This window comes from Propithecus coquereli, unplaced genomic scaffold (assembly GCF_000956105.1).
Source record: "Propithecus coquereli isolate 6110/MARCELLA unplaced genomic scaffold, Pcoq_1.0 Scaffold314, whole genome shotgun sequence".
Classification (NCBI taxonomy): Eukaryota; Metazoa; Chordata; class Mammalia; order Primates; family Indriidae; genus Propithecus; species Propithecus coquereli.
In genome coordinates, this window is record NW_012148775.1 from 1,869,748 (window position 1) to 1,889,415 (window position 19,668).

A 19,668-nucleotide genomic window follows, 5' to 3' on the forward strand; every position below is an offset into this window, starting at 1 on the left:
AAAAAAAAAAAAAAAAAAAAAAAAGAACTCTGTTTCAAGTTATCTGTTGCTATTCAAGGGTGTCGTGCAAACCTCATGGCTCCGAAAAGTAGATGTTAACCTCTCACATCTAACTGAGAGACAGGTAGAGAAAAGTTACCATGTAAATGTCCAATGACACATTAGGGGTTAAGAAACCAGTCAGATAGTGAGCATCGGGCTAAAAAGACACAAGACTGAGTCCTATTTTAATGCCTAGTTCTTCTCTTTTTTGAAGGCAGCTATTTGCATATTATTTATTTTTAATCTTATAGCTGACAGATTGATTCATAATTAAAACTGTGTCATATGTTTGCCCACCAACTCCCCTCTGCAACAGGCTTAGGTAGGGTTTTAGGTGCCAGATTGAATCAAATCCTTTTTTTAAATGTCTTCAAAATAAAGAAACAGTCTGAGCTTGAGAATCTTACTGTTCATGAGGTTTTTGGAAGCCGCTAACTGGGAGCTCCTATCAATTGAGTTACTGCGAGAATTCCCACCAGCGACGAAGATGATATTTCCTAGCAGAGACAACCTTGGACAGCGCCACAAAGTGCCAAACTCTTCCAAAGTGTCTTTAAAGTGGCCTTGAACTTGACACTCAAAGTATAATTGAGATCTATTATTGTGGCCAAATGCTGTTCTAAAACTGTGTTTTTCAAACTTTTTAAAGTAGTAGAGCCATGTTCCAAACAAAAGAGTATATTACAAGCCCAATATAATAATAACAGTAACCAATGTTGTTTAGTGCTTTCTATGGACCAGGCCCTGTGTAAGCATTTTTTACATATATTCTCTCATTTAATTCTCACAGGAAATCTGTGAGAGAGGTATTATTACCAAAGTCTATGACTCACTGTTTCCTGAGTTTTACTGTCTCTGGAATTTAAAGTGTATGGTGTGTTGAAACTAACCAGCTATCTCCCTTCCCTCACTCAGCCCCAAAAGAGCAGCTATTATATTAACTATGCACCATATACTCAATGGCATATTAGAACTGAGGATGTACAATGTTATCTCCATTTTAGAGACAAAGAAATAGAGGTTTAGGAGGATAATATCACATAGGTTACTAAGAGACCAATTCATCATCTGAGCTCAGTCTACATGACCCCAGAGCCCATGGCTCAGACCACTAAGCTACCCAGCCATTCTGGCTGAAATGGGGGCAAGAGTCACTCTCTGGGGTTCACATGCATTTGGGAAGACCCCCAGGGGCTTCTACACAGAACATCAGAGGTAAATGAAGCAAGAATAGAAGTCACTGTTCCAGAAAATGCAAATTTGAAGAATATAAAAGTTACATAAGAAAATAACCAAATTCATTCTACATATTTGGTATAGTCCATTAAAACGAAACTTCCAATTGCAAAAATGTGGGGAAGGATGGATACAAAGGAGTAAAAGGAACCTTTGGGGGTTATGGATAAAATAAAAATTTTATTTTTATCCCTCAAAAATAAAATTTGGATAATTTTATTATCCTAAATAACAAAATTTAGCATTTTGATTGTTTTGCTGGCTTCACAGGTATACACATTTTAAAACTCATCAGGTTACAGTACACCAATTATACCTCCATAAAGCTGTAAACAAAATGTTTTTTAAAAAAAGTTCTTTCGCCAAAAAACTAAAAACAGAGAAAAGAGAACTCGAGATGAATGGAACAGAATTACTAACGTACACATTTTAAAAACATCCGAATTTATTTAAGGAAAAAATGTAATATAAAAAATCACAGTCATAAAATGATCTATATTTTACTCAACAATCATTCACGAGCATGTATGTAATATAAGCAAATAACTCTTGTGTAAAGTAAGAAACCAAGACAACAAGAAACCAAAAATCTAGGGCAGAAGAATACCGGAACATAATGTACCAACTCCTCCAGGAAGGAAAAAGAGAGGGAAGAAACCAACAGACGTTTTAAGGTAGGCCCATCCTGATCCAACCATCACATCCAGAAATACAGACCCAAAATCAGTCTGCCAGGTCATTGCTAGAGCCAAACAGAGGCACATCTCATGACCTGGCAATTCCAGTCTTGGGCATGCGCTCACCAGAAATAAGCGCTTATGGCCACCAAAGGACTTGTACAGGAATGTTTCCTAACAGCTTTATTCATCATGGAAACAATCCAAGCGTCCACCAACAAGGAGAGTGGATAAACAAACGACAGTCCTACTCATACACTGGAGATACCACACAGTAATGGAAAAGAACAGATTACTGACAGATGCAACAATGTGGAGCAACCTCACAGACAATTTAAGTGGCAGGGGGTGGGGGGGGAAGCTAAGCCCCAAAGAGCACATCCTTTACGATTCTGCTTATATGAAGTTCAGAACAGGCAAAACTAATCTATGCTATCAAAGGTCAGCACAGTGGTTACCCATGGGGCAAAGGATGCTGACAAGAAAGGGATAGGAGGGAACCTTCTGGTGGCTGAAAATGTTCTGCATTTTGATCTATATTGTGGTTACACAGTCGTCTATACATATAAAAATTTCACTGACCTGTACACTTAAGATAATTATACTTTATGCATTTTACTGTATGCATTTTTTACCTAACAAGATTTAAAAATACTGTTAGGACTTAATGTCTCATTTATAGCAGCTAAAGAGGAAATAAAGAGCTCAGAAAATAAAATATGCATGTGTTTGCAGGGGGGTTGTTTCTGAAATGCACAGATGCAAGGACAAGATCACTGAGGACTAAGAAAGTAAAAAAAGCAAAGACCAAAGAAAAGAGATGGAACATGAATAAGGATAACATCCCCATCTTCTGAAAGGGTCCTATTTCAGTCCTTCGTTCTGATCAAAAATAGACTTTGAGTTCCCATTGACACTACTGTATTACATAACCTATGAATGATGCTTATCTGCTCATAGAATTTACTTCCCTCAATATAAATAACATCTCCCAAAGAGTCCTGCAATTTTTAACTTGCACGTTAGGAAGCCAGATTCTGCCTGTTAGGAAGTTAAAATTCTAGGTCCCCAGAAGAAAACTAGTTTGTCTTTCCTCTCTGCAGAGGCAGCAGGCGGAGAAGTCTCACAGATACAACTGTCCCTGGCATCTGGACAGTCTCTGGCCCCAGCTAGCCACAGAACCTTCCACATTGGGGCAGGAGCAGGGAGCTGCCTTGGGATTTTTGCTGTTGCTACTGAAACCTATTAGTGGTTCCACACTGAGAACTATTTTGACCACTTCAACTATCCTCCTCTCCAGAATACAAAGGATGGTTTTAGTTTTTTAAAACCAGAAGAAACCCCAAAAACAGGCTATCTAGGACTCAAAAACTCCAAATAAGTTTGATCTCATTATCTGCTTCAAGCTGTCAAGTTTACACAAACATCAGTCATCAATATTATAAAGATATTCCCCTTCTCTTCTCTGTTTCAGTTTCATGTTATTTTAATCAATTTTGGTTAATGAATACTCACAGTACAGCTGTTACGAAGGGCATCAAACTTGCGCTGGATTTCATCTCTATGTGCCTAAAAGGTAAGAAGTTGATTATAAATTTTTCATAGGGTAGAATATAATTCTACATGCTATGGGTCAAATATAGAAAATAGCAATTTGTCTGGAAATTGCCCACAAATGCTGTGGTGGTAGCGCCAGCATCTGTTTTTCAAAAAACGAATTAATCAAATCATCCCCAACATCAGAAATAAGTTACAGAAATACACAATGGTGTGTTGAAATCAATTACCTATTTATGCCACACATACACCCCCTGTACAAATATTTTTAACATTCATATTAATGCCTAGGGACTGCTGAGAGAAAAAGGGGGAAAAAAATAAAAAATAAAGGATGACAGTTTTACTCTTCTTCATTCTCCATTCTGAAAATATAACTTTCCCTCTTCCTTCCTGCTGACTCCTCCCCTTCCTGAGAAATACACACACACACACACACACACAGGGACATAAATACAGGACAAAAGCCAGCACAAAGTAGGGACTTTCTGTGTGTTTGTGTCATTTTTTTTATCAAAACCTACAATTGACCTTGAAGTAAATACATAGGCTTCCTCTGAGGAAAAGCTGCCCTAAAACAGCAGCATTCATTCAGTTGACAAGGATTTTTTGAGTGCATATTATATGCTCATTAATTTATAAAGAAACAAATTAGTCTCCATAGGAAAGTCTATAAGACAACTGAGTCAAAAATTTTACAGCTGTGACAGTTTCTCTAGTATGTTTCTTTATAAACTAGTAAGTTTGTAACAGATTAGACACTTTAGAAGAAAAGATTAGTGAACTTGAAGACAAAGCAGTAGAAACTATCCAAAACGAATAGAGGGAAAAAAAAGACTTAAAAAAATGAACAGAGCATCAATGAGCTGTGAGACTACTTCAAATGGCCTAATGCACATGTAATTAGAGTCCTCAAAGGAGTGAAGCGATGAGACAGAAAAAATATTTGAAGAAATGGCAGCCATGTATTTTCTAAAGTCGATGAAAGCCATAAATCCAAAGATGCAAAAAGTTCAATTGAACCCCAAGCACAAGAAACATGAAGAAAATTAATGTAAACCACATCATAATCAAACTGCTTAAAACCAGCAATAAAGACAAAATCTTAAAACCAGCCAGAGGAAAAGACCCATTAAGAGAAACAAAGATAAGAAAGATGGCAGATTTCTCCTCGAGGATATGGGGAGTGCAGAAGGGAAGCTAGAAGACAGTAGAGAAATACCTTTAAAGTACCAAAAGGTAAGGGGGGGTGGGGGGAAAACCCTAGCAACCTAGAATTCTACACCCAGCAAAAATACCTTTCAAAAGTAAAGGTAAAATAAAAACTTTTTCAATCATACAAAAGTCGAAGGAATTTGTCACCAACAGACCTGTACTATAAGAAATGTTAAAGGAAGTCCTTCAGGCAAAAGGAAAATGGCAACCAAAAATTTGGATCTACACAAAAGAATGCACTGGAAAAATGGTAAAACAAAAATAGATAGTTGAATAGACAGACTCACAGCCAGATTCATAAATAAAAACCTATTGTTTAGAATCAACTTCCTTTACGGACTAATTTAATAGATCATACTTTTTCCAAAACTCAATCTGCTAGCAACAAGAGATTTATTAATATGATATGGTAAGAATACTATTTACCCAAAATAAGAATGTGGCTATCTGCATTACTGTGGAAGTCTCATCCATGACCAAGCACCAGCCTGCCCCCAAGGACAACCCAAGCCCCTCTAGTGCGTTCCATAATCATCAAGGACAAAAGGCAAGGATTCAGAATAAGGCCCTTGTGTTAATCAACTCTAGGTCAGGGGTCAGCAAGTCTTTTCTTTCAAGTGTCAGAGAGTAAATATTTTCAGTTTGTAGGCCATTCAGTCCTATTCAGAACTATAGCCATAGACAGTAGGCAAACAAATGGGTATGGCTGTATTACAATAAAACTTTATTTATAGGAAACAAATGACAGACCAAATTTGGCCCGAAGGCTGTGTAGCTTGCCAATACCTGCTCTAAATGACTATTTGGTGTGAAATCTCTCAAAGACAGAAACAAGAAGCTGAGGATAGAGTTAACCCCTTCGAAGCATAAGCAGTGACTATAAAAAAAGCTTACTGGCCTAGATATGGGGACAGAAGCCCTATTCCACTTTCTTATTAGGTTCTACTTTCTTATTACCAGCAAAGTTTCCCAAAACACCACACCATTAAAAACTCATTTAACTGTCCCACTGGAGTCTGAAATTTCAATCATTAATACTGATTCATTTCCATTAAAATTGGCCATTATGGGGCATCTGGATCATTTCAACACATCAAATGGCAATCTTCTCTCAAGATACAATAAACTATAGTCATTATGGCTTTTGATTTATTATTGATTGTGAAATTTAAACACAAAATGAACAACTGACCCTTGTGGCTGCTAGAAATACTATTAATACAAGTACTTAACAACCACTGAACTGTAAGAAAATGGTAAGAGTCACATGATTTATGTTTTTTTTGAAATATATTGCAAAACAAATACACAAAAAGACAAAAGATCACACAATAGTATATATAAGCATAGTAAAATACATAAGACAAGGTTTGGATTCTCTCAGTGAAACATCTGAGTGTTAATTAGGTATTAGGTCTAGAGGGAATAAATGTTTATACTCTTAAAAATTATTGATGCCCCCCAAAGAGCTTTTGTTTATCTGAGTTATTTCTACTTACATTTACCACATTAGAAATTAAAACTGAAATATTATTCAAATATTTTAGTTTTCTCTTAAAATAACAATAACATTGCTTTTGCGCCATCAGTGCAAATATTAACACAGTGAAAAAATGCCAAATGACATCTTAGTAGTATTATGAAAATAGTCTGACCTGGGAACCTCAAGGGGTCCATAGACCCACTTTGAGAACCACTGACCTAGAAGTTGGGTGGCAACAAAGTAGAATGGGCAGACTGCAGCCATCCTGGCATGAAGACCAGACGGACACTTTCTTTTGGGAGCGTTTATGCCTTAGTGAACTTTTAAGGAAAGTTACAAGAGGAAGGAAGTAAATTATGATGCAGTCTGATTAAAAAGAAATACCCGCAGAACTGAGGAAAGGAACAGTATTTAGATGTCTGATCACTTTCTGGGATCCATGGTCAGGATTCTAGAACACTCAGGCTTCTGTGCACCTATCCCTTTCCTGGTGAACATAGGCACCAAGCAAGGATGTCACCTTACATGCTCCAATTTCACATCTTGCTATCATGTTGATGGCTAATTAATTAAATACAAGGCTTTGATATTTATGTGCAAGAATAAGAGCATGCGTTGACTAATTACCTTAGCAAATGAGAGAGGATGACTTTGGGATCCCATAATCACACCACAAAGGAAGAAGGATTCCTTTCATTAGTGTCTCTAGCTCTCAACTCTTGATTATTCAACATAAGTCACTTGACCCAATCAGTAAAAGAACAAAGGGACAGGAACACAAAACGTGTGGCCTTGCTGGTGTACACAGAGCACACGACGTGCCTCTCCCAGGTGACCCCATTCAGTTGTGCTAACAGTGTGCAGACTTAAATTCTCTTCCTCAAATGAAGGGATTATGTGGAGTCTTAAACACCAAGTCCAGGCAGAAAATTTTCTTTTCTACCAGTAAGTACCGAAGTATCTTAAAAGCATGTTTCTGTTTAAAGTTGGTCTCAGCCTTGATTCATTCTCAGCTTTTAATGGCCAGTTGATTTTAATACAAATGCAATTAATTGATGGGATGGGTAAAGTGAGAATGGGAAAAAAGAAAGAGGTAGGAAGTGCAACAATGGCCTCCCAGCTGCTCTGGCAAGCTCCTTCCATGAGAGCTTCAATTTAACTGTGCTCCATCTAATTTGGCCCAGGGGCAGAGGCCAAACAAGGTAACTGCTCCCCTCCCAGGCTAGGAGATGGCTGCCTCTTAGAATTAAGCAGTAATAGCGTATTTGACTATTCCCTTTTATTGATAAAAACAGCCTACTGTGAGGCTCACAAATCTCCTAGGAGATTATTTTAGATCCAGCTGATTTAATTTGACTGACACTTGTGTGGGGTCTGAACTTGGGCCTCGAACAATGAGAAAGTCAGAAAGTATTACATTTGTGACCGCCTTCTCTTTTTCTTGGAAAACACACTCTTCAGAATAAATTCCACCATGCCATGCAACAACCACGTGCTATCCATAACCAGAGTTATGGGAAACAATCAAGAAAATAGAAGGGGAAAAAAAAGCCCACAGCCTCAAAACTAAACTGGAGCAAATCCATACGGAGTTTGGATTTCCGTAGGATGGGTTTATAGCCAGCTCTTTGATCAAAGGCACTTCTGCCATCATTTGAACAAGGCCTATTTTCCACAGCATCTTCACTTGCAACGGCCATAGATCTTAGTTTCTAGACCTACAGAGGTTTGTTTCTTTATTTTTTTTTTTTAAGAAGATGCTTTGAGGCGGTGATCTCATCTAACTAAATTAAGTCGTGACTTGCTGCTGGGCTAGGCTTCCTGCAGCCATTAGACACAGCACATTCCAACCAGCAGCAAGACAGGATTTAGAGGACTAATTTCCTCACAGATAAGAGCAGTGACACGTGCTCTGTTTTATACCTTCTTCCTTCCAAACAGGGGCAGGGTAAGATACACGGCCGCCACGCCCTCCCAGTTCCAGCAGAGCAGCAAGATAAATGTGTCCTTCTCAGCTGCTCTGAAGTAAACGGATTTGGGGAATTATAGGCCAATCCCTTAGGGAGAAAAGGCTAAAAACACAGCGTTGGGCACACAGCAAAGGCTCATTAAATATGGATTAAATTACTGATGTCTTTCTCTCAGAGCTTAGGTGTTCATACAGGGGAAAATATTAACATACAATGCATTAAATATAATAGTGGTTGAAACTTAAGTGTCTCCCCTTAGGAGCTAAGAAATGCTGTCTGTCTGTCTGTCTCTCCACCCACCCAACTCCAGCAAATGCATAAGCCTTCTTGGCATGAACTCGTACATCTCGATTGCATTCTCAGCTCCATGTTTTTCTTCTATAGACTTATTTCCTGTTTGCTTCGTCTTTCTTGTTTTGCCCTGTTTTATCGTTTTGTAGCTTTCCAAACTGCTTTTAGTCCATTATGAAACAAGGCAGAGTATAAACAAAGAAATATCATGATTATTTTTTTCCAAACCAAATACTGGGTCATTTAATGAGCGTTGTCATAGTGATGATGGAACTTACAGTTGCAATTGATACGTGAACTTGGTGTAAGTCCTGGAAAATCTAGGATGCACAAACACCTTCCATACAGGAGTTACTGTGTACCCCTAGAATCGTGGAGGCCACTGTACCTCTGACTAGTCCCATAAGGACCCTGGCACTGTCAGATCACATTCCCAATTTGGTTCAGATAATGGGATACTCAATCCAACGACGGGCAATAACTTCTAACAATGAAAAAAGGTTAAAAAAAAATACACATTACTTTTAAACAAGGTAAATCATAAGCAATGAATGCACATGGTCATTTACAGAAGTAACTCTGCCCTAAGGGAGGTTTAGAGATGTTTGCTGATGGAGATGGGGACAGCATCCAAGTTGAATCAGGATGAATAAGGGACACATTTAGGTACCTTATAAAAAACACCAAACCAAATCAGCTGTATTGTGCCCGTCCCATAGGAGAGGGCACCCTGACCAGAAGGCATGAGTGTGCTTGTCTGCTTGGCAGGGACAGTATGTCACTATGAGAAATGCATGTGCTTGGTTGACACTAGTCATTAAAACTCATTGAGCTTCCTATGTTCAGAGTCAGGGTCCACCAAGGAGCTTTCCAAGAATAACGGGGTTTTCTAAGCACACTTCCCTGAATAGGAAAAAAATGCAAAGATTGGCCATCCGGAGTGCCACAGTCAACTTGGCAGTGGCATTTCTCCCTACAAGCTGATAAGCTGGCATTTTACATGTAAGATTCTTGTGAGTTTTGTTAACCTGGATCAGTCCCTTTGAGAATGACCAACTGGAAAATGGCCCCCCAAAAATCCCATTCTCAGGCTTCTAGAAGGAGCTAAGGTCTAAATCCATTGACCCCCTGCACTCCTTCAAATTCCACCTCCTAAGAATACTCTTAAGCTAAGACAAGGGAAGCCAGGTCCCTTTTAGAGAAAGAATCTTTCATTCAGCAGAATCCTTCCCACCCAGATCATAGCAGATGCATACGAAAGACAGGAAGCAGAATCTACAGCTTTAAAAAAAAGTAACATACAGAGGTTAACCAAAACAAAAAATACAAGTATGGTAAAAAGACTACTGGAAGATATAAGATTATTATTTTTTTAATGATTATTATAAACTAAAGTAGAAGAATCAGGTAAATAGACTTTGTTTGGCTGAAACAGAAATTTAAAATATGATGATTATTTTAAAAAGAAGGAAGACACGTAAACGAGGAATTTTTCAAGATACTAAGGAAAGCTAAGATATTACCAATCAAGCTAGTATACTAACTCCAACAAAGAAGAAGCCTATGAAAGCCAACTTTCTGCCCATTAGATATCTCTGTGGATTGTTTTTTCCCTCCTAGAATTTTTTCATGTGTAGAGATGGGGTCTCGCTATGTTGCCCAGGCTGGTCTGAACTCCTGGCCTCAAGCGATCCTCCCACCTCGGCCTCCCAAAGTGCTGGGATTACAGACATGAGCCACCATCCTCTCAGAAATCCTAAGAGTGAGCAAACAGACCCAGTGCCACACCCATCCCAACCTGAAGGCGCTGCTCTCCAGACCTACCGTAAGCGCCTGGATCTCCTCTTCAGCTTCTGCTGTTGTCTCCTCCAGCTCTGTCTTCGCCTGGCGAAGCTGGCTCTCCAGGGCTGCCCGGGCAGCCTGCAGGGCCGTCAGCTGTGACTCACGCTCCTGCAGGGACAGCTGTAGCTCCGTCAGCTGGCGCTTGAGTTCCAGTTTCTGCTCCTCGTGCTCAAGACTGACCTGAGAGGGAGAGACACAAACCCTTGGTTGGTGTGAACCAAAGAGAAAGTGAACACATGACCTGCTACTCAACCTGTAGCCGAAACCTGGTCTTGGAACCACATTATCAGCCCTCCATGGAGTGGGGGAAATGCAATATATTGCCCTGACTTCCACGCATCTCAGAAATCAACAGAGTAAGAACATGTAAGAGGATGTATCTCCTACCCACCCCTTACTTTAAAATACTCAAATGCCTGGGAAGGCTTCAGGAGAAAAACCACATAGCAAGAATTACAAATAGGCCGGGCGCGGTGGCTCACGCCTGTAATCCTAGCTCTCTGGGACGCCGAGGCGGGCGGGTTTGAGCTCCGGAGTTCAAAACCAGCCTGAGCAAGAGCGAGACTCCATCTCTACTAAAAATAGAAAGAAATTAATTGGACAACTAAAAATATATAGAAAAAATTAGCCGGGCATGGTGGCACATGCCTGTAGTCCCAGCTACTTGGGAGGCTGAGGCAGGAGGATCGCTTGAGCCCAGGAGTTTGAGGTTGCTGTGAGCGAGGATGATGCCATGGCACTCTAGCCTGGGCAACACAGTGAGACTCTGTCTCAAAAAAAAGAATTACAAATAAAAATTATGACGATTACTTGTGTTAGAAAAACATTCAAAGGTAAATGGATATAAATATCATCATATTAGTAATAGGGACACCTTTACAATTTGAATGCAAATGCAACCACATGCTGAATTCTATTTATTTTAGATATTCTTGCTCTGATTTGTTCTCATTAGGTAATGTGAATTAATGTCACACTTTATAAGCTAATCATTCTTCCCTCCATCTGTTCATCCATCCATCTATCTACTCAATGTTTCAGGTATTCGTATAAGAAAAATTGACTCAGCAATTTCTGTGTAACAGGGAACATGGAGGTGAAAGTCTCTGCCTTCAAGTTGGGGAGGAAAATGAAAACCGACCAGTACCATATATTGTGGTCAAGTGCAATGGGCAGGGAATGTAGGGACGTTGTGGGAACACAGTGGAGGGGTAGAGGAGCTAACTCTGGATCTGTTAAATTCTAATGAAGAATTTACAGGAGTCAAACAAGCGGGTGAGAAAGAAAGAAAATTCCAGGCAGAGGAAGCAAGACATCCAAAGGCAGGCAGGAAAGGGAGATCATGACACATCCACTGACCTAACAAATGGTGACAATGTTGTCCTAGAGACCAGCGCCAAGCAAGAGATGCTAGCTGCCCTCAGGGAGCTCGCTGTCTAAGGCGACGGCCAACAGAGCACACGGTGACGAGCAAAGCACAGAAGGCCGTGGGGGTACACAAACCAGACACCCAGCCCAGCCTCGAAGGGTCAGAGAAGGTTCCCCAGAAAAGGTGACACCTAAATTCCTAAGGCCATAGGTGTGAAGAGATGAACGTGCAAAAGATTTAACCTGGAGAACCAATAGGATCTGGTCATTAATTTGAGGTGGGACAAGGAAAAAAGGACAGAGAGGAGTCAAAGGTGATGCCCACGTTTCTGGACAGGTGAATTATGCACAGAGAGAGACCACTGGCTATGGCAGGGAGGAGAGGAAGAGCCAGTTTGAGCTGAAAGAAGTTCAGTCTTGACGTGCTGAACTGGAGCCCCAGGGGAGACATCCAAGTGGAGATGTCTAACATCTGCTGTGACAATGGGTTAAACTCAAGGGAGAGGTCTGGGCTGCTAACTGAGATCTGGAGGGCCTGAATAAACTGGTGACAGCTGAAGCCACAGCTGCGATCTCTCCCTCGTGGTGATGCTGATGTGAAAGCAGCAAACAGTCCTCACAACACACCAGGCACAGTATTGACTCGCTTGATCCTCACAACCACCCAATGAGGGAGGTGCTGCGATTACCACCTTCATTTTACAGGTAAGCAAACTGCGGCACTGACTGATTAGGTAACTGAGCAAATGTCACACGGCTGAGACAGGGGCGGAGCTGGCACTCCAACCCAGGAAGTTGGCCTTAACGGTCTGTGTCATAAATATTGCACCTTACTGTCTGTCTTATTAAAACGCCAGCAGTCAGAGCAGGGCTGGTCTCTACTAGAAAGCCCGAAAATTCCCCTGATGCCACTTGGTAAAATCAAGAGAGGCAGGTGACGGCAAGCCAAGGGGAGGTGGGGGAGCCAGATGCCATGCAGTGAAAGGAGAACGCAGGAGCCCACACCTTTGCACGCCGCACACATGGTATTGGGGGAAGGCCCAAAGCCCTTTAAGGTGGATCAAACTCCAGGCAGAGGCCTCTGCCCTCAATCTCAGTAGCAGCATGTGGCCAGGAGAAGAGAGACTGACCTTGTTATATTTAGCGCTAAACTCTAAAACTCCCAGGGAGAATATAGAGCCTGAACCTCTTGTGAAACATCTTAAGTTTCTCCTGACATCCTTGGGGGGGCTAGATATACTGATTCAAGAAAAAAGCAACAAGCTTCCCAGGGACATTTTAATTGCCCAGATGAGCTACAGCTGCACAACAGGCTCTTAAGAGGGGACATTTGTGGAAGGGAAGGCAAAAGCCAGCCAAGGTTCCCAAGCTGAAGAAGTCCGTCTGGGTTATTTACACTCACACCCTTGAGGCTGACTCTACTGGGATCTTGTTGTTAAACTTACCAGAGAGTACAAATACAGCCTGGATGATAAAAGTTAAACCACCAAGACAACCTAAAACAATGGTTCTCAAACTTCAGGGAGGCTAAGAATCACCCTGGGTGCTTGTTCAAAATGCCGATTCCTTACCTCCCCAATGCCATTTTAAAAAGCGGAGGATGACACTAAGGAATCTGCATTTTAACAGACATTCCAGGTGATCCTAACAGAGGGGTCCACACCTTGATGACCCCTAAAAAACATGACACGATACATTCTTTCTGTCCTTTGGAAAACCGACTTCGTTTTAATATTCCAGTACAAATGAAGACACACCTCAACACGAGTATTCCCCAAGGTTTAGTCCTCAGACCTCTCTCTGCTTAACTGTCCTTTCCTCAAGAAAGACCATCTAGTCTTTAAAGAATCCCATGACAAATACATGAGCACCTACCCTACCTGAGATACTGTGTCTTCACTCCTATCCTGGCATCCGACTTCCAACGACCACAGCCCTGAATGCCAGTTGTGATTCCGCCGGTGCCAGCTAACCCTGCCCACTAGGCTGAACGCCCCCGTGTCACGAATGGGTCTGTCTTGTCACCACTGTAGACCCAGGCTACTAACTGGCACACAGCAGGCATTTAATGAATATATAGTGGATACATGAATGAAACACTATGGATTATTCTCCCTGTGCAATGAAAGGAGAATGAATCAACCTCAATATGTTTATAATCCAATTTGCTACATTTTCCTTCCCAAAAACCTGGTTGCTCTTCCCAGCTTCCTTATGTCTCTGAAGAGAACTACCTTCCATCAACCAAACCTAAGTTTGTTTCATCTTTTAATCTTCCACTGTCATTAGGAGACCTCTGTCATCATCATTGAGCCATGCTGTGTACCCACTGCGGCTAAATTCTACGCATGGACTAGGTCACGCTGCCCTCACTAAACCCTGATAATGTGGCCTCGCTCTGCTCCCACTTCACAGGTGCGGCAATTTACACAATCCCCACAGGACCCTGCGAGGGAGACACATTATCACTGACATTACACAGACGAGGAAACAAGCACAGAGAGATTAGGCAGCTTGCAAAACTAGTAAGAGGTTGCAAAACTAGTAAGAGGAGGTGGAATTCTAACCCAGATCCATGTGGCCCAATCTGAGTTCTAACTGCCACGCACAGTCCTCACAGGTATGGATTTATGTTTCAAAGCTGCTGGTCCAGGGCCTGAATTCCCCGACAAATCCTCCCAGGAGATCACCCTTCGCTCTCACCTCCCTCAACCTTGTCTCCAGTTCCAGCAGCCGATTCTTGTCACTGTGGTCTTGGTGGCTGATTTTCTCCAGCTGTTCTTCCAGCTTCCGGTTCTGGGCCTCCAATTTCCCAGCCTGTGTCTCCAGGTAAAATTTCTGTTGCCTGAGTTCAGAAATCATCTCTTCTTGGGCCTTCCTGGTGGGCGTGGTGGGAGGATCCAAACAAAAAAGAGTCTCATTAGAGTTGAGCACGTGCCCCAGCAAGGACAGACAGAAATGGAGGGAGACGTGGGTCTTCATTAAGTGGATGATGGCCATTCCCGGGTTAGCTCCGTCCCGATCTGGCCTCATAGGCGTGATCCCGGCACAGGGAACCTGAGGAACATTCAGCTGTCACCACTCACAGTAACTCACCTATGAGATTAAGTATGTTCAAGGGGGATGCAAGAGATACTAAGATTTCACTCCTCTGATGGACCTTTTTATTTTCCTTTGAGAGCCTATGTAGGGGAGCAGAAGGGGCCTCTTAGAGTACTGGAGAAGGGTGCCCCAATAATTCATTAAGGCAGGCCCCAGGGAAGAGGAGCAACAAGGAGAAAGAATGCTATTCTGGAGCTGGGTGCAGTGGTGCATGCCTGTAGTCCCAGCTAATCAGGAGACCAAGGTGGGAGGATCGCTTGAGCCCAGGAGTTCAAGGCTGCAGTGAACTATGATCGCACCACTGCACTCCAGCCTGGGGGACAGAGCAAAACCTCATCTTTAAAAAAAAAAAAAAAAGAATGCTATTCTTTCTAGTTCTCTGTAGACCTTGCTCACCTCTCCACCAATCTGCTTAGAAGAATCAAAAACAAGAAACACTCAGAGACCAAAAAGCAGCCTCTACCAAGCCGATTTAGATTAAGGTGGCAATGTTTTAGAAGACCTCTGAAGAGAGAAACCTTAAGGGGAAAAAAATCCTGGAGATTGTAATTCTTTAAGATGAAAATCAAAGTCCTCCTGGAACACGGATAGTCCTTGCTGAACTCCAAACTTCCTCCCCAGGGCCTAAACCAGTGACAGCAAAACAGATGGCCCAATTGGGCACACACTGATCACCTCTTACTATGCACGGGAGGCAAGTCTGGGGAACAAAGACTTCAGCTTTCCAAAAGCAAATTATAAATAGCCTTATTAGAAAGAGCAAAACATTCTATAATCTGATGATAATTTGAGGCATTTAAGAAACCTGACTCGAAAGAAAAGGACAAGGCAGAGTGGGACCACTTAAGACAGGGCAAGATGACGCTAAGTCTCCAAGGGCTAGGCCGAGCTACACAAGTCATTCGATCCACTCCAGCTCCACCAGACAGATGGTAATGGAGTTTGTGCCCCAGGAGAGAAGACCAAAGTGTAATAATGTAGGCATTTAGAATTTAAATACTTACATGTTCCTTTGGGTAAAAAGGCTGCTGTTGGCCGCAAGTTTGTTGGCTTCAGACAGTTCCACAATCCTCTGTTCCAGGGATCTGATCTTGGAATCCATAGCATTGATCATCTGAAACACAGGGCAGCTGTGAAACCTCACGCAGAGACAGTTACACCAGTCCGAGAGTGCTGAGGTCCACAGGGGCCAGGGTAAGAGTCTCGACTGAAATGTCAGCATTTTGGCCAGAGGTAACAAGAGACTCAACCAGTCTTCCCCCTGGGGTACCGCTCCAATGGATGGTACTAGGGTGTTTTTTCAGAGATTAAACATCCCCACGCTAGCTAAGTGGCTTGCATTAAAAACACACAGAAAGTCCTAGTCTGGTACCCAGCATCCTGCAAGTGAGAGGTCTGCTTAAACGCCCGTGTCCTCTGCATGTGACCTGAGCCTGTAGGAGCCTCTCACTTGAATTTGCAAGTTCACATTTATCATCACCCATAGAGTTGTCATTTTCTGAGTGATTCCTTCTCACCCAGCCATCATCGTTCTAGATTTTCTACATCAAAGTTTCCCCAACTTAATGAATCATATGAATGGTTAAAAATATAACTTCCCGGGACCCTCCCTTTGAGATTCTGCTGTGGAAAGTCTCAGCGAGGTGCATATTAACAAGCCCCGTGTGAGCAGCAAGTTTCTGAAACAACTGCCTACATGGGTTAGGAAAGAGAGAGACAGGCAAGTGCAAAGAAGAGAAATGCAAGAGGACTGAGGGCCACTGGGCATCGTGTCAGGGGCATTCTGAAGGACAACATTCTAGCAGATGGCAGATCAGCAGGCATTCTTGAAGAGGAGCACAAAAGAGCACAAAGCTGGCCACCCTGAGCTGACACCTCCGATACTTTTAGCGGGGAGGAAGCAGCATCTAGAGAAAGCTTCCTATGATCAACCAACTCCACAGGATTAAACTGAAAGAAAAATTCACCCAAGGAAACAGGATTTTCTCAGGTGTGGGATTATCGGCACATTTCAAAAACCCTCCTTTACAAATTGGCTTTGTGACGACTTATACCTACCGCCTTCTGCTCGCTGAGAATTTTGCCTTTCTCGTGGGCCTCCTCCTCGTGTCTCTGCATCATATTCTCCAGGGTCTCCTTATCGGCCAGGTCTTTCTTTATCTGATTGTCCAACACCTACAGAAACAAAGGAAGCAGTGAATGTTCTCGAGAGCAAAGCTGAGCAGGGAAGACAGAACAGGGGCACCTGAGAAAATGCTGGAAACGGGGAAGAAAGCAGTGGAGAAACCCAAGGTCTCCAAACTCTGGGGCAAAGAGAAGACAGAAAATGGGGGTCTCTTTATCAGCTGGGATAAGATTAAGAAGGCAGTATTACCATTAAAAGGCAAGAAACAGGTGGACCTGAACTAAGAACTTACTTTAAAAGCAGCGGCCAAAAAGACCAGAGAGATACATCCAAAATGAGGTAGACCCCAGAATGACAGGGGGTAAAAACGATCTCTCTAGTGATCTAGAGAATAAAGTTCTCATAATCTGTAGATTTTACCTGGGGACACCTTTTTCTTAGCCATGCACCAGTAGTTTTCAGAACATTCTTTGCTCCTAATGTGAAAAAATTAATTCTAGCTACTCCTGGGCTGTGTGCAGAGAGAGAGAAGCTGGAGACAGAGAAAGTCTGTGTGACCGAGGCTGATGTTCAGAGACAACCAGGGACAAGAGGATTTTGCCCACCAATAACGGATATAGACAGTCAATTGACTGAAAAGACAACATAAAAGAAAAGAAAAAATATGCCTCTTTCCTCCGTTCTTTCAGGTAATCCAGCCAGGAAAAAAATAAGCTACTGGGAAGAGAAACCTTTCCCAGGGGAAGAGAAATCATGTGTTCTCGGAGCTGAGAACACCACTGTAAGCACCTACTGTTCCCAAGAGAAAAAAAATAAAACAGTAATGGTGTCACCAACCACCAGCTTGATCTAATGTTCTCTGAGGCACACACAGCCCCGGCAGTTGCCAAAACAACAAGCACAAATGGAAGCAAAAAGGAAGACAACATAACTTGGCAGAGCCTTTGACCACAGCCCTGTGGTTCTCATCACAGAGAATCCGTTCTGCTTTTCCGAATGACACCAACCACATCAAGAAGGACACCAGGATATTGGGGATAAAGCTGAAAGAATTGAGGTCACAGATGGGATTGAAATCTGCCTTTCCCACAATGTCTATTGTGAAAGGACCTTCACAGCTCATGGGGACATCATCCCTAAAAAAGAGCCAGTCAGCAGGGACGGGTCCACATGACAAAGGGAGGAAAGAACGGATTTCAAACAGGGCTTTAAACTAAAACCGACTGATGAGAAAAATAGAATGGGAGTTGGTAGAGAAGACCAAAAGGTGGGAACAGGGTCATAAGAGAAAGGAAAAAGCTCAATAAGATGAGAAGTGGCCCACTCTCTGGGATCTCTGAGTGTGATTCTAAAATTATGAGCGAGAACAGGGTAGAATCTAGGGTATGATTATAACTATTACCGAAATGGCCTGAGAGAGGCTGGAACAGGGAACACAAAGCAGAAAAGGCTAAAAAGAAATGGTTTTATAAAGATTGCAGTCAGAAAGACAAAAGGAAACAGATCTTTCCCAGACATTTCTTGAGGTCTCTAAAACAAAGTTTTTTCCATCTGGAAGGTAGCAGAGACCGTGTAATATCTAGACCTGGTATGCTTTTTCTTTTTTTTTTTTTTTCCTTTTAAACGAGGTGCTAAAGCAATGAACTCCATTTTCAGGATTCCTCTGCTCAAAATAAGATCTCAACCTTGGCAGTGATGGATACCAGTAAGAGGGAAGTGTGGGCTGGAAGAGACAAGCCTCTATCAAGAACATATGCATCTCTCGGATTTCACAGGGTTCAACCGGCAGGAGAATGAACAAGAAGATGTATGGGGGAGGGAGCGAAGCGATGAGTTTGCCTGAAATGAGGGATTCCACCGAAGACATCTAAATCAATTTAAGTTAAAACACGGACTTTGACAGAAACGTCAATATAATCACCCAAATCACAAAATGGGTTTTACAAAGAGTTATTTGCATCATGCAAAAGTGCCAGTGGACTACTGTATGCCTTCTCATTATTTTCTGAAAATTAGTTTATGCCAAAGATAAAAGTCTGGAAGCCAATAAGTATTCAAATCAAAAGGATTAGTTTATAAAGTTTAAAATGCACTGAAGTAGGGGGTCATGTGACTTTTGAGTTATTTTCCTGTATTTCTTTTAGTGAGAAACAACACCAGGGGTAAAAGAGGCCAGGGTGATGATGACGGTGATACTTTGTAAGCATGCACGTGTTTGGTTCTCTAAGAAAGGACCACTCAACTTTGAGAATATCAACCAAATCAATAACAAGATAATAAAAATGAAAAACCTCCTTTAATGTCTGATTGGGAAGAAGAGACAATATTTGAGATATAATAACCAATATCTGATTCTTAAGAACTTAAGAATGATGTAAATCCTAATGAAAATGTGATGTGATTTTAAAAGGAAATCGAGAGGTTGGCATCCATTCCTGATAATATAGTGAGCTAGATGTCAGGTTAGCCCTTCTAACAAAAGTGATTTAAAATGCTAAATAAGCCAGGCGCGGTGGCTCATGCCTGTAATCCTAGCACTCTGGGAGGCTGAGGCGGGCGGATTGTTTGAGCTCAGGAGTTTGAAACCAGCCTGAGCAAGAGCAAGACCCTGTCTCTACTAAAAATAGAAAGAAATTAATTGGACAACTAAAAACATATAGAAAAAATTAGCCAGGCATGGTGGCGCATGTCTGTAGTCCCAGCTATCGGGAGGCTGAGGCAGAAGGATTGCTTGAGCCCAGGAGTGTGAGGTTGCTGTGA

The 19,668-nt window shown here is 41.9% G+C and overlaps 1 protein-coding gene across 1 annotated transcript in view; it reads right to left on the minus strand.

The window, feature by feature from the left end:
* Positions 1 to 19,668, minus strand: part of CIT (citron rho-interacting serine/threonine kinase) — a 201,664-nt gene that overhangs the window by 58,916 nt on the left and 123,080 nt on the right. The window contains exons 20-24 of the mRNA XM_012650158.1: positions 16,842 to 16,958; positions 15,788 to 15,897; positions 14,385 to 14,559; positions 10,296 to 10,493; positions 3,471 to 3,524 (exon numbers count right to left, since the gene is read on the minus strand). Of these exons, the coding sequence (XP_012505612.1) occupies positions 3,471 to 3,524; positions 10,296 to 10,493; positions 14,385 to 14,559; positions 15,788 to 15,897; positions 16,842 to 16,958 (654 nt within the window). The remainder of the gene's footprint in view (positions 1 to 3,470; positions 3,525 to 10,295; positions 10,494 to 14,384; positions 14,560 to 15,787; positions 15,898 to 16,841; positions 16,959 to 19,668) is intronic.